Source organism: Pongo pygmaeus, chromosome 15 (genome assembly GCF_028885625.2).
Source record: "Pongo pygmaeus isolate AG05252 chromosome 15, NHGRI_mPonPyg2-v2.0_pri, whole genome shotgun sequence".
NCBI lineage: Eukaryota > Metazoa > Chordata > Mammalia > Primates > Hominidae > Pongo > Pongo pygmaeus.
This window is the reverse complement of record NC_072388.2, coordinates 30,855,299-30,869,512: the sequence shown is the minus strand read 5'-3', so window position 1 is coordinate 30,869,512 and position 14,214 is coordinate 30,855,299. Positions and strand designations below refer to the sequence as shown.

At 39.3% G+C, this 14,214-nt stretch overlaps 1 protein-coding gene across 9 annotated transcripts in view; it reads right to left on the bottom strand.

Moving 5' to 3' along the window:
- The window catches only part of AKAP6 (A-kinase anchoring protein 6), a 626,632-nt gene that overhangs the window by 294,322 nt on the left and 318,096 nt on the right, over positions 1-14,214 (bottom strand). For all 9 annotated transcript variants that reach the window (XM_054449571.2, XM_054449565.2, XM_054449569.2 and 6 more), the window contains one exon: positions 849-1,100. In XM_054449571.2, coding sequence (XP_054305546.2) covers positions 849-1,100 — 252 coding nt within the window. The remainder of the gene's footprint in view (positions 1-848; positions 1,101-14,214) is intronic.

Sequence of the window (14,214 nt, the reverse complement as noted above, 5' to 3'; positions counted from 1 at the left end):
TTGTATAATATTCTAATGTCCATTTGATTCACTGTATTTAGAATGATTCTTCTAAAACATGAATCATGGGAGTTTGCTGAACAAACACTTCTTTTGTCCTCAAAATAAAGTCGAAATCTCTTAATATGGATTTAGAAAGCTCTTTATCTTCATGATCTGACCTCAGCTTACCTATTAGCCCAAATCTGGCCTCCTGGTTCCTTGGGCTTTTTGCTCCAGTCCTACTGGTAGCTCTCTGGGCCTGCCATTCTCTTTCTTATCTCTGGGTATTTGATCATGCCATGTCCTCTGCCTAGAACATGTTCTGTCTCTGTTCACCAGTCTATTCCTGTCTCTCCTTTACGTCTCAGGTAGAGTCATTTCTTCTGGAAAGCCTCCCCTGTCTGAATTAGGTGACTCTTTCTCTGTCCGCCAATGGCATCTTTTAGACTTATCACAGTTTGGTTTGAATGTCTATTCACTTGGCTCCATTCTCCTCTAGACTCAAAGCTACTTGAAGACAGAAACCCTGTTTTGATCATTATTATATTCTTGGCACTGAGTGTCTGACACATAGTAAGTACTCAATACATATATTTATTAAATCTTTGAAGAGGAAAAGGAAGCCAGGTTAGCATCAATAACAATGAATGGCATATGTGCAAATTACCAGGTATGAGCTAACTCTGGTCTAAAGCCCCATTCATATTGGAAGTGCCCTAGCTTCTAGTCACTATGCCTAGATTCAAAGCCCATCAGGGCCTGCTTATTTACCTACAAAGAATTCCTATCCTACATCTCCAAACTGAAAACATTCTCAATTGGTCATACCTGGCAATGCATTGCTTAACTTCAAGGAAAACACTCACCTCTTTTGTCTCTTCAGAGAAAGCTTGCAGAATGTCCGTCTGCCTAGTGTAGTTGCCATTGGCGTCCTGCAGACCTTGCAGAATGCGCTCCCGCAGAACCAGCACTGAGACTCGAAGCTGGTGCCAGAGGAGCTGCACTGCGTGGATGTCCACTATCACGTTGACAGAGTAAGACAGCAGCTTTAGGGAGAACTCTGTTTCAAGGAGGGCATGGATTTGCTCAACATGATCAGAAATATCTTCACAAATGTCCTGCAGTAAAGAAAAGCAAAATACATGAGGACTACTTTGCCTTATCCTGGAGGGAGGTGAGGGTGGTAGAAAAGTTCACTCTTACCTAACGCCAATTATCAGGGCCAACAGTAGCACGTTGGATACCTGGGGCCTTTGTTTTAGTTCAGATACCCAGTTGCAGGCCATATTCCCGTGCACTGGGCCCTTCGGTCATTTAGGTAAATTAATCTTTTTCTAAACCACACAAATCCTACTATTCCATCAGATGCCCAAATTGAAAGTCAGCCAAGGTCAGAGGTGCATCTCTCCAATTCACTGTCTGTTCTCTTTTTTATTGTTTGTTGAGTATTCTGGAAGGGAACCAATGGCTGTTTTATTTGCTAGCACTAAGCTACACTGGGCACACAATATTTCAGGTTAGAAGCATCACCTAGACACCTTTGAAGAAAGATAACCTAGAATGTGTGCTTCAGAGGCACTCTCAGCCATTCTCAATGAACTATGGGGTATTGATGTAAGGGGCAATTGTCACTCTCCCACAAGTATACAACTTAATATTCAAATTCAGTGTTTTTTTGTTTGTTTGTTTTTGTTTTTGTTTTTTTTTAGATAGAGTTTCACTCTTGTCACACAGGCTGGAATGCAATGGCGCAATCTCGGCTCACTGCAACCTCCACCTATCGGGTTCAAGCAATTCTCCTGCCTCAGCTTCCTGAGCAGCTGAGATTACAGGCGGCTGCCACCAAGCCCAGCTAATTTTTGTAGTTTTAGTACAGACGGGGTGTCACCAGGTTGGCCAGGCTGGTCTTGAACTCCTGACCTGAGGTGATCCACCCACCTCAGCCTCCCAAAGTGCTGAGATTACAGGCCTGAGCCACTGCACCCAGCCTAAATTCACAGTGGATATCGAAATTTTTAACCCACACTTTGCAAGCAGAATCACTCTTATGAAACAAAGCCAGAAAAATTCCAAAGATGAAAAAAGACAAAATACAATTTTGTTTTGTTTCATGCAGACATTTTAAACAAAAACATTACTAACTCAGTCTCAATCTCCTTGACACATCCTATTAGTAGGAAGATTTGGTATCTGACATGTCACTTGTTCTTACAAGTTCCCAAATTTCCATTGTGCTGTCAGAGGCCAGCAGCGTGAAATGAGTGGCATCAATGGTAGTATTTACTTGGGCAATTTAAGAAACCATTAAGCATCAAGATGATGGTGTCAGCTAAAAGGGCTCAGTTACTCGTTTTTAGTTGTACATTAGTGATTTTTTAAAACTGAGCTTTTATTTATGATTTTTGTTAAGGCCAAAATTTGAAGATAGCATTTGAGTTCTGAGCCCTACCATCAGTGTCAAAACAGTCATTCTATGCTGGAAACATAACCTTCTGATTTCATGTAATTCAGTCACTTTTTTGAAGAGAAAAATGAAAATATATAATCTGTATTTAAAAATGTACAAGGGAAAAAATCTATTGAAGAATGATAAATTGTGCTAAATTATGAACATTAATTGTTGTACAATTCCAATGAGTGCTCCAATATTAGTTCTTGAAACCCAAGAAGTAACTGGTGACAGTGGTGCAAACTGGTGATCATAACTTGAAACAGAGCAAAAGTTTAAACTAGATGAACTTTGAAGCGCTAATTAGGTAAGGTTCTCCCAAATGTGACCCACAAGGTAATGCAGTCCAAAAGAAATTTAGGGCAAAAAATCTATTAGCCAGTACATGGGAACCAATCACAGCCAGATTAGCTTGTCTCTCCTGGCCTCATCACAAAAGAGCAGGGCTCTCATTGCTATCATCAGATATTCCACATTGCCTGGGATTTCTGGTTGGAGCATCTACTTCATGTATTCCCCACACCTCTTGACCACTACCCCAAAATAAATGCCTGTATCTTTTGTCCTCTTAGGATGTTCATTTCTGTGTTGTTCTGTGCCACTTTGAGAAACTCCCTCCCTCCCACGGCTGAGTTCTTCCAAATTCTGTATACTTCCCCCTATTCTGTTGTAAAAAAACACTCCTTAACTTCTTCACAGAATCCATCTACTTCCCGGACTCACCCAAACCTGATTCTGCCCAAGAATCCCACTTCCCCTGTTGTCCTCCCAGGGAAGGCTGCTCATTCTCTCAGTCCTCACCTGAGAGACTATAGTAGGGATGATGGGGGAAAGGCTGGCCTCAACGCCTCTTTGCCACTTTGGCACTTTCTGATCATTACTCTTTCACTCTCATACTAACACCCTTTTTTCCCAGTAGGTGCCTAGTCTGATAAACCTTACCATCTTCCTCCCTTATTGCTGTTACCTACATTCTTCACTTTTACTCCTCTACATTACATTGAAGAATGCAACTGTTTCACATTTTACTCTCTCTGTACCACACATGGGGTAATCTTTGGTAATGTCAGTATTCACACTGATGAACCAACCAACACGGTAGCCTCAAATTTCCTTTACTCTACAGCTCCCAGGACCTTCATACTCATTCCACTGGGACAAGTCTCTACCCTAGCTCTACTGTGGACTTCACCGTCACTTCACCTGTGTAACAATATCAGAAAGTCCCCTATGCCACCAACCTCTATTTGTTCAACTTTTTCACTCCTGTCTCCCACTACAGGTGCTCTTCAACCTCATCCAGGCCACCAGCTTCTCTAGTGACGCTTTCCTCAAATACTACCCTTCTCCTAGCATCTATGAGGTATGCCTATGCTATGGGGAGCATCTATAGTTATCACTGTTCAACTACTATCTTGGCAGTAGTCTCCACTTCCTCATACTCTTGATTCATAATTCAGATTTGTTAGCCTCTGTCTCTGGCATCTCACTTTGATGCTAAAGATGCAGAATATCTTACATACCTAGGAGAGAAAAAGACTTGGGTAACCTTTATGCTACCAGCTCAGAATAGCCATATATACATTTCTCATCTACTCCACACCATCCTGCAATACAAAATGTTACATAGAGCCTTGGCACCAAGAAAGCATCATGTCAAAGCACATGCCATCTCTTCCTCTTATACATGATTTGGCTCCTTTGTAATAGATGTAGGAACGTAGTCAGAACCAGGTCATGGGTCAAGATTGCCAGGAAACTATCCAGGGAAAACAACATGTAAAGGGCACTAAGGTATCATTGGTGCCAGTTAACTTAGGTTTTCACATCTTACTCCCTACATACCTGGGCAAGGTAAATTAGCCCCATTCCCACAGAAGCAGATGGACCCCTAAGGGGAAAAAAATACCCTTCCCACAAGTGCTGACCTACCAAAGTAGATATAATGATGGCAAATAAGCACATTACAAAATCTTCAACTACATAAGCCAAGATGGAAATGTAAATTAAAACCACAACGAGATACCAGTTTACACCCGTTCAAATGCCTAGAATAAAAAAATTACTGACAGCACCAACTGCTAAGGACTTCTAGAACAACCGGAACTCTCCTATGCTGCTTATGGGAATTCAGAACAATCACTCTGGAAAACAGGTTAGCAGTTTCTTATAAAATTAAGCATACAATTACCATATGACCCAGCAATCCCACTCCTGGGTGTTTATCCAAGATAAATGAAAACTTACATGCACACAAAAATGAAAAGAAGCTCCATCCACAATCGCTAAAACCTTCAATAGGTAAACTGATCATGGGTAAGTGGTCCTTCAATGTGTAAATAGATAAACGAACTACAGTATGCCTATACAATATACAGCAGTTTTTTAAAAAGTAAACCACTATACATGTAACAATTTGGATAAATCTCAAAGGCATTACACTAAGTGAAAGAAGCCAGTCTCAAAATGTTACACACTGTATAATTCTATTTATATAAATAATATTCTCATAAGACAAAACTATAATGATAGACAATAGATGAGTGACTACTAGAGACTGGGGATGGGGAGGGCATGATTCTAAACTGATAGCACAAGGGAGTTTTGCAGACTGATGGAACTGTTTGGTATAGATTGTGGAGGTGTTATGCAAATCTACACATGGGTTAAGCTGTACACCAAAAATAAAGTCACCTCTGCTGTATGATAATTTTTAAACTAATACAGGAAAAGCAGTTGATAGTCTCAGTAAAATACACATAAAATTCATTTTGGATCACACACTGCCTTCGTATTCTTGAAAATTACAAAAAGCACAACTCTTTAAAGTCATGACGGTACTGTGATCATCAGCACTAATTTTATATAGTAATTCTGGGTAACTTCCATATTATTTTCTAGCAAGTATAAAGGAAAATGAAGCTAATCAGGAGCCCATCTCAAAGTGAAGTAATGCAAATGACAATGGTTAACAATATCTTCAAAGTTGCATAAGATTTTTTTCCACAGATATTACTGTGCTAATGTGGGAAAGTGACACTCTACATTGCTTTGTTTAATTCACATATAGCATAATAGCACCGTGGCATTCAGTACTCACAGAACAAATTGCATTGAATACATTATGTTACCAATTGCTCACTTCACTCAACCTTCCAGATATCTTGCTGTCTCAAAATTGAAGCTGCTGTCTCCTGTCAATGAGACAGGAATCTTCTGTGGTTACTGAAGCAGCTGATACAAACACTGAGGTGACCTGAGACTGTTTACAAATAAACTCTAGTTGGCTGAGTCAGTTGGTTTTTTTGTTTTTTTTTTGTTTTTTAAAATTGGGTTGTATGCTTATGTGAGAGGGGTACCTTTTCCTTTTGTAAAACATTATTGTATACTTTTTCATTGTATCTTATTTCTTCTAAACAAATGCAGGGATGCTAAGGTAACTCGTATATATTTAACCAGTATGTCCAGTTTTCACCAGCTAGAGACAGAAATGAGGCACCCTTCTTGTGATTGCTCTGATTGCTTACTGTAATAACTCTTGAGTGTGACTTCTCAGCTCCTGCTAATTGTCCCTGGGAGGCGATCTCTTTGCTGCCTCATCATGAGGCCATCACACCCTTTCTCAACCATTCTCAAAACATCTTAAAGGTTTCCCTGTGAAATTACAAATGTACATGGATCAACATTCTGCCAAGGTGCCTCAAATTGCCAATCTCCAGGGCTCCATGTGCATCTGGAAGGAAGTCTGCCCTCCAAGCAACATCTTCACCCAGGTACTGAAGCAACACTTGGCCCCTCAGTTTCACAAAGTCGTACAAATACAACCCTCAAAAAACCAAAAAAAAAAAAAAAAAAAAGAAAAGAAAAGAAAGGAAAGAAAGGCAAATTCCCCTAATGGTTGGGTGAGGTGGCTCATGCCTGTAATCCCAGCACTTTGGGAGACTGAGGCACGAGAATTGCTTGGACTCAGGAGTTTGAGACCAGCCTGGGCAACACAGGAGACCCCATCACTATAAAAAATTTTAAAAATTAGTCAAGTGTGGTGGCACACATCTGTAGTCCCAGCTACTTGGGAAGCTGAAGTGGGAAAATGCCTTCAGCCCACAAGGTGTAGGCTGCAGTGAGCCATGATCGTATTGCGGTACTCCAGCCTGACCAAAGCAAGAAAATAACCTGTCTTAAAGCAAGAACCTGTCTCAAAAAAAAAAGTTTCTTTACCCATATGCTCACCATATGTGTATGTGTTTATTACACAAAGCTAAAAAGAGATTCTGACCTAATACATGTACTTTATATTTTAAAATACAGATTAAAGAAAATCACAGTTAGTTGCAATAAAACTCCCAAGTAAACCTTTGAAATTGAAATTGCAACTTTATACAAAAAACCTTCCTATTGCAGAGTATAAAATAATCTTCAGTTGACTATCAAAACTGTACTTTCTCCAAAAACAGAGTGATAGATTTCCCTATGGCAAAATATTTTTATTTCCCCAAAAGTGAACTATCCCTCTCAGTAAAGGAGAAGTACAGGGGAACTTTCTCAACTTGATAAAGAATATCTACAAAAAACCTATAGCTAACAGCAAACTTAACAGTGAGAAACTAGAAGCTTTCCCACAAAGATTGACAGCAAGGCAAGGATGTCTCCTCTCAGCACTCCTTTACAACATCATACTAGAAGTCCTAGCTATTGCAATAAGATAAAAAGAGGAAAGAAAAGGCAGAGATTTGGAAGGAAAAAATGAAACTGTCTTGTTCAAAGATGACATGATCGTCTACGTAGAAAATCTGACAGGATGGAAAAAAAAAGTAGACTCCTGGAACTAATAAGCAATCATAGCAAGGTTGCAGAATATGAGGTTAATATACAAAAGTCAATTGCTTTCCTATATACCACCAATGAACAATTGGAATTTGAAATAAAAAACACAATACCATTTATACTAGCATCCCCCCAAATGAAATCTTAGGTATAAATCTAAAAACATATGTACAAGATCTATATGAAAACTGCAAACTCTGATGAAAGAAATCAAGGAAGTAAATACATGCAGTGGTATTCCATGTTCCTGGATAGGAAGACTCAATATTATCAAGATGTTAGTTCTTCCCCACTTGATGTACAGCCTCAACTCAGTAAAAAACCCAGCAAGTTATTTTATAGATAACAAACTGATTCTAAAGTTTATGTGAAGAGGCTGGGCACGGTGGCTCACACCTGTAATCCTAGCACTCTGGGAGGCCGAGGCAGGTGGATCACCTGAAGTCAGGAGTTTAAGACCAGCCTGGCCAACATGGTGAAACCCCATCTCTACTAAGAATACAAAAATTAGCTGGGAGCGGTGTTGCATGCCTGTAATCCCAGCTACTTGGGAAGCTGAGGCAGGAGAATAGCTTGAACCAAAGAGGTAGAGGTTGCAGTGAGCCGAGATCACGCCATTGCGCTCCAGCCTGGGGGACAGAGCAAGACTCGGTCTAAAAAATAATAATAATAATAATAAAGTTTATGTGAAGAGGCAAAAGACCCAGAATATCCAAAACAATATTTAAAAAGAACTCAACAGGGGGACTGACATTACCCAACTTCAAGATTTACTACAAAGCTACATTAATCAAGACAATGTTATATTGGCAAAAGAACAGACAAACAGATCAATGAACAGAATAGACAGCCTAGAGGTAGACCCACATAAGTAACAGTTAACTGATCTTTGACAAAGGAGCAAAGGCAACACAATAGAGAAAAGACAGTCTTTTCAACAAATGGTGCTGGAAGTGGACATCTACAAGCAAATAATAATAATAATGATAATCCTAGACATTGACCTTACACCCTTAACACAAATTAACTCGAAATATATCACAGACTTAAGGGTAGACCTACTAGACAGCCTAGAGGTAGACCCACATAAGTAATAGTTAACTGATCTTCAACAGGAGCAAAGGCAACACAATAGAGAAAAGACAGTCTTTTCAACAAATGGTGCTGGAATTGGACATCTACTAGCAAGTAATAATAATAATGATAATCCTAGACATAGACCTTACACCCTTAACAAAAATTAACTCAAAATACATCACAGACCTAACGGTAAAATGCAAAACTATAAAATCCTATAAGATATCATAGAAGAAAATCTAGATCACCTTGGGTTTGGCAATGACTTTTTGTTAATAGATACAATGCCAAAGGCACAATCTATGAAAGAATTAATAAGCTGACTTCATTAAAATTAAATATTTATGCTCTGTGAAAGACATCATTAAAAGAATGAAAAGACAAGCCACAGACTGGGAGAAAATATTTGCAAAAGACTTATGAACGATCATTATTCAAAATATATAAAGAAGTCTTAAAGCTCAACAAAAAGAAAACAAACAACCCAATTAAAAACCAGTCCAAAGACCTTAACAGATGCCTCACCAAAGAAAATAGACAGATGACAAATAAGAATATGAAAAGATGATTCCATATCATAAGTCATCAGGGAAATGCAAATTAAAACAATGAGATGCCATTAAAACAATGAGATACCATTGCATAATCATTAGAATGGCCAAAATTCAGAATACTGACAACACCAAATGCTGGTGAGGATGTGGAGTAACAGGAACTCTCATTCATTGCAGTGGGAATGCAGTTTGGTGGTTTCTTACAAAGCTAAACATATTCTCACCATAAAATCCAGCAATCGCACTCCTTGGTTTTTACCCAAAGGAGTTGAAAACTCATATCCACAGAAAAACCTGCACACGGATGTTTATAGCAGCTTTATTCTTAATTGCCAAAACTTGGAAGCAACCAAGGATTGCCAAAACTTGGAAGCAACCAAGGAGTTCGGTAGGGAATAGATAAACTTTGGTATATCTAGACAATAGAGTATTAGTCAGTGCTAAAAAGAAGTAAGCTATCAAGCTATGAAAAGACATGAGGAACCTTAAATGTACATTACTAAGTCAAATAAGTCAATCTGAGAAGGCTACAAACCGTACTATTTCATTTATATGACATTCTGGAAAAGGCAAAGCAGTGGCTCCCAGACCGTTTGGGGCAAGGAGGGAAGACTAAGTAGAGAAGAGGATGTTTATGGCAGTGAAACTGTTCTATATAGTATAAAGATGGATACACATAATTTAATATTCCTCAAAATCTGTAGAATGCACAATACAGAGTGAACCCAATGTACACTATGGAATTGGGGTGATGATGAGGTGCCAAAGTAGGTTCATCAATTGTAACAAATGTACCACCCTAGTGGGAGGTGCTGACAATGTGGAAAGCTATGCATGTATGGAAAGTTTAATGCAAGGCGATATAAGGGCTACCTCTGTGCCTGCCTCTTAATTTTGCTGTGAATCTAAACTGGTTACAAAAATACTATTTTAAAAAACACAAACTAGACTACCTCTTGTTTTTCCTCTAGCAAATACACTTTTCTAATAAGCCTAGTTTCTTCTGTCATATTAAGAATAACTATAATGGGCTGAACATGGTGGTTCACACCTGCAATCCCATCACTTTGGGAGGCCAAGGTCAAAGGATCCCTTGAGCCCAGGAGTTTGAGACCACCCTGGGCAACGTGGCAAAACCCCATCTCTACAAAAGATACAAAAAGTATCCAAGCCTGGGCCAGGCGCTGTGGCTCACACCTGTAATCCCAGCACTTTGGGAGGCTGAGGTAGGCAGATCACTTGAATTCATGAGTTTGAGACCAGCCTAGGCAATGTGGTGAAACTGCATCTCTACTAAAAATACAAAAATTAGTGGGGCATGGTGGCAGGTGCCTGTCATTCCAGCTACTCCGGAGGCTGAAGCAGGAGGATCACTTGACCCCGAGAGGCAGAGGTTGCAGTGAGCTGAGATTTCGCCACTGCACTCCAGCCTGGGCGACAGAGCAAGGCTGTCTCAAAAAAATAAAAAAAAAAAAATTATCCAGACCTGGTGGCATGCACCTGTAGTCCTAGCTACTTGGGAAGATGAGGTTGGAGGATCACTTGAGCCCAGGAGGTCAAGGCTACAGTGAGCCATGATCACACCACTGTACTCTAGCCTGGGCAATAGAGTGAGACCCTGTATCAAATTTAAAAATAATAAAAAAAGAATGACTATAATGGAGCGCAGTGGGAATAATCCTGACTTTTTATGATAATCATAGAACTTCTCTCCAAAGTTTGAAGAACTCTATAAACAGTAGTTATTCTTTTTAGTGCTAAAATTATGAGAGTGTGATGACTAAAACAAGCTAATTTATGTGGAAATGATTTGCTATTATTATTGGCTGTTATTCATCCATCTCCCTAACTAGACTGTATCTTTCTAGAAGCAGGAAATGTGTCTTATTTGTCTTGGTTATCTATAATGCCACACTGTTAGGACACTGCCACACAGATGCAAAGGACGTTTGTGAAATTGAATTCAATTGGATAAAATATTGTATTTTACAAATTAGAGGTAAACCCCTAAAAAGCAAATAGCAGCTTAACTTTCTTTCTGAAGTATATTTACACTAATTGGCACTTACTCAGCAAGTAATGTCAGCAGTCGCTGACACTGGGTCACCTCCTGCTTTGATTAGGAGAGGGTCTGAAAAAGCGAGCAGATTTGGAAGCGTGGAAGAGATGATAGAAAGAGAAGGATGAAGATGCAGAATACAGTCTTGGAAGCATTCACACTTCTGCCTTCACGTCTCTGAAAGTCTCCTCTGCCTTCAACTGGGAAAGGACCAATTAGAAGTTCTGTCAGGATATACCTGGCCATATACAAATGTAGATTGCTTTGCTTTCCATGATTTGGAAATTTTTTGCATAAAATTGTTATTAAAAAGCTTCAGAGGATTCATTTATTGAGCTATCACTTTAAATACCTAATACCAGGCTCTGACTTATTTGACCGGGAATAAACCCTAAACTAAAAGTTTGGAGGAAAACTGACCATTGTTATTGCACACTGGAGAAATTGTTTTTCTAAGCAAGCTACTGCTTAGTCATTCTTGCATTCAGTATTCTACATGACACAATACAGGTTCAAAATCTGAGTTCATTCACTAAAAAAAATCATGGCTATGGTCTTGACTCTCAATAGCTCTTCTGGAAATTGTTCAGAATGTCTATACCTTCCCCAAGACATCTTCATAGAACTGATTTTTTTAGCAGTGTTTCAGGTAGAAATTAATAGAGAAGACAGTGGTGGTTCTTACCTTGCAGTGTGCTTGTTAACCATGCATATTCCTGGGCTATAGGGCCAAAGAACCTGCATTTTCTTTTTTTTTTTTTCCCTAGTGAAAAATACTTTTTACATGCTTTACTCAGTAATTGATAGATCAAGCAGATATAAGAGTCATACGTATGTGAAATATTTGAACAACACATTTAACATGTATGGAACATTTTACCTAACTGCTGCAGAATACCCTTCCTTTTCTTTTTTTAATTTTTTAATTTAATTTAATTATTATTATACTTTAAGTTTTAGGGTACATGTGCACAATGTGCAGGTTAGTTACATATGTATACATGTGCCATGCTGGTGTGCTGCACCCACTAACTTGTCATTTAGCATTAGGTATATCTCCTAATGCTATCCCTCCCCCCTCCCCCCACCCCACAACAGTCCCCAGAGTGTGATGTTCCCCTTCCTGTGTCCATGTGTTCTCATTAGAAACTGCATTTTCTTAAGCATGTGGTGGCCATCATGCTGGTGTTCTATGCACCACACACTGAAAAACACGGAGCCAGAAATGGGTCATCTGTCTAGGCTGACTGATGCTGAAGTGGGAACTACGTGCAAGCCTGCTGCTACGCACTGTAAAAACAAAACCTCCCAGCACTTGAAAGGTAGCCCACTACTGCTATTACACAGATACATCTACAGTAGAATTTACATTCTTTGTGCACCAGAAAACAACATTCCATAACTTTATTTACCCAGTACTGATAGTGTTGTAATAATCTCTAGGGCAGCATCAGGTTTGTGGATTTTTCTAACATGCCTTCTCTTTTGCTTTTTTGTACACTGTATTATAAAATGAAACAGAAGACTGTCTCACACACACAAATATATTTAATATATGTATGTAATATATGTGTATATATGTAAATATGCTATTTACATGTATACTATATGTTTATATATATGGCTTAGTAAATTATTATAAGGAAAACACTCTTGTAACAACCACTCAGGTCAAAATTTAGAACTTTACCAGCCACCCCCACCCCAGAACTGCTTCCATCTGTCCCCTTTCCATCACAGAGGCTTCATCCCTCCAAAAGGGACCACTATCCTGATTTGCATAGCAATCATTCCCGCACAAGAGCACCTGCATATAATAATTTACTTTTGCCCAGTTTTTATCTTGATATGTCTTTTAAGTCTCTTCTCCATTTTTTTTTTTTTTTTGAAACAGTTTCTTGCTGTTTGGCCTAGGCTAGTCTCAAATGATGTGCCCACCTTAGCCTTTGGAGTAGTTGGATTATAGGCACGTGTTACCACACCCAGCTTAAGTCTCTTTTAATCTGTTTTTCTATTTCTTTTTCATACAATTTATCTGTTAAAGAACTTGGGGCATTAGACCTGTAGAGTTTTCCACAATTTGGATTTGTTGATGGAAGCCACATGAAGCAGTCCAGCCTACCAGTTATTCTGTCCTCTTTACTTTCTACAAACTGGCATCTGGATCCCGAGACCTGATTCATCTCAGCTTCAATTTCTTTGACAAAACAGTAAGTACCACAGTATTTTTTTTTTTTTTTAATCAGGAGGAGTATTTAACTTCATGGCCAGGCATGGTGGCTCACACCTGTAATCCTGGCACTTTGAGAGGCTGAGGCCAGCGGATCGCCTGGCTCAGGAGTTCGAGACCATTCTGGGCAACAAAGTGAGACCCCATCTCTACAAAAAATACAAAAATTAGCCAGACATAGTGATGTGTGCCTGTGGTCTCAGCTATTCAGGAAGCTGAGGTGGGAGGATGGCTTGACCCTGGGAGGCGGAGGTTGCAGTGAGCTGAGATCACATCACTGCACTCTAGCCTGGGTGACAGAATTAGACCCCGTCTCAAAAAAAAAAAAAAAAAAAAAGAGAGAGAGAGAGAGAGAGGTATTCAACTTTGATTTTTGTCCTTTTTTCGATAGTTGGTGATATCAACTATTTTAGTAATTGCTGGTCAGTGGTGCCTAGATCTGTTAATGTATTGGGGGTTGTAGCATGATGATATTCTTTTTTTTAAAAATTCTACTTTAAGTTCTAGGGAACATGTGCACAACATGCAGGTTTGTTACATATGTATACATGTGCCATGTTGGTGTGCTGCACCCATTAACTCATCATTTACATTAGGTATATCTCCTAATGTTATCCCTCCCCCCTTTCCCCACCCCATGACAGGCCCTGGTGTGTGATGTTCCCCACCCTGTGTCCAAGTGTTCTCATTGTTCAATTCCCACCTATGAGTGAGAACATGCGGTGTTTGGTTTTCTGTCTTGTGATAGTTTGCTCAGAATGATGGTTTCCAGCTTCATCTATGTCCCTACAAAGGACATGAACTCATCCTTTTTTGTGGCTGCATAGTATTCCATGGTGTATATGTGCCACATTTTCTTAATCTAGTATATCATTGATGGACATTTGGGTTAGTTCCAAGTGTTTGCTATTGTGAATAGTGCCACAATAAACATACATGTGCATGTGTCTTTATAGCAGCATGATTTATAGTCCTTTGGGTATACACCCAGTAATGGGATGGCTGGGTAAAATGCTATTTCTAGTTCTAGATCCTTGAG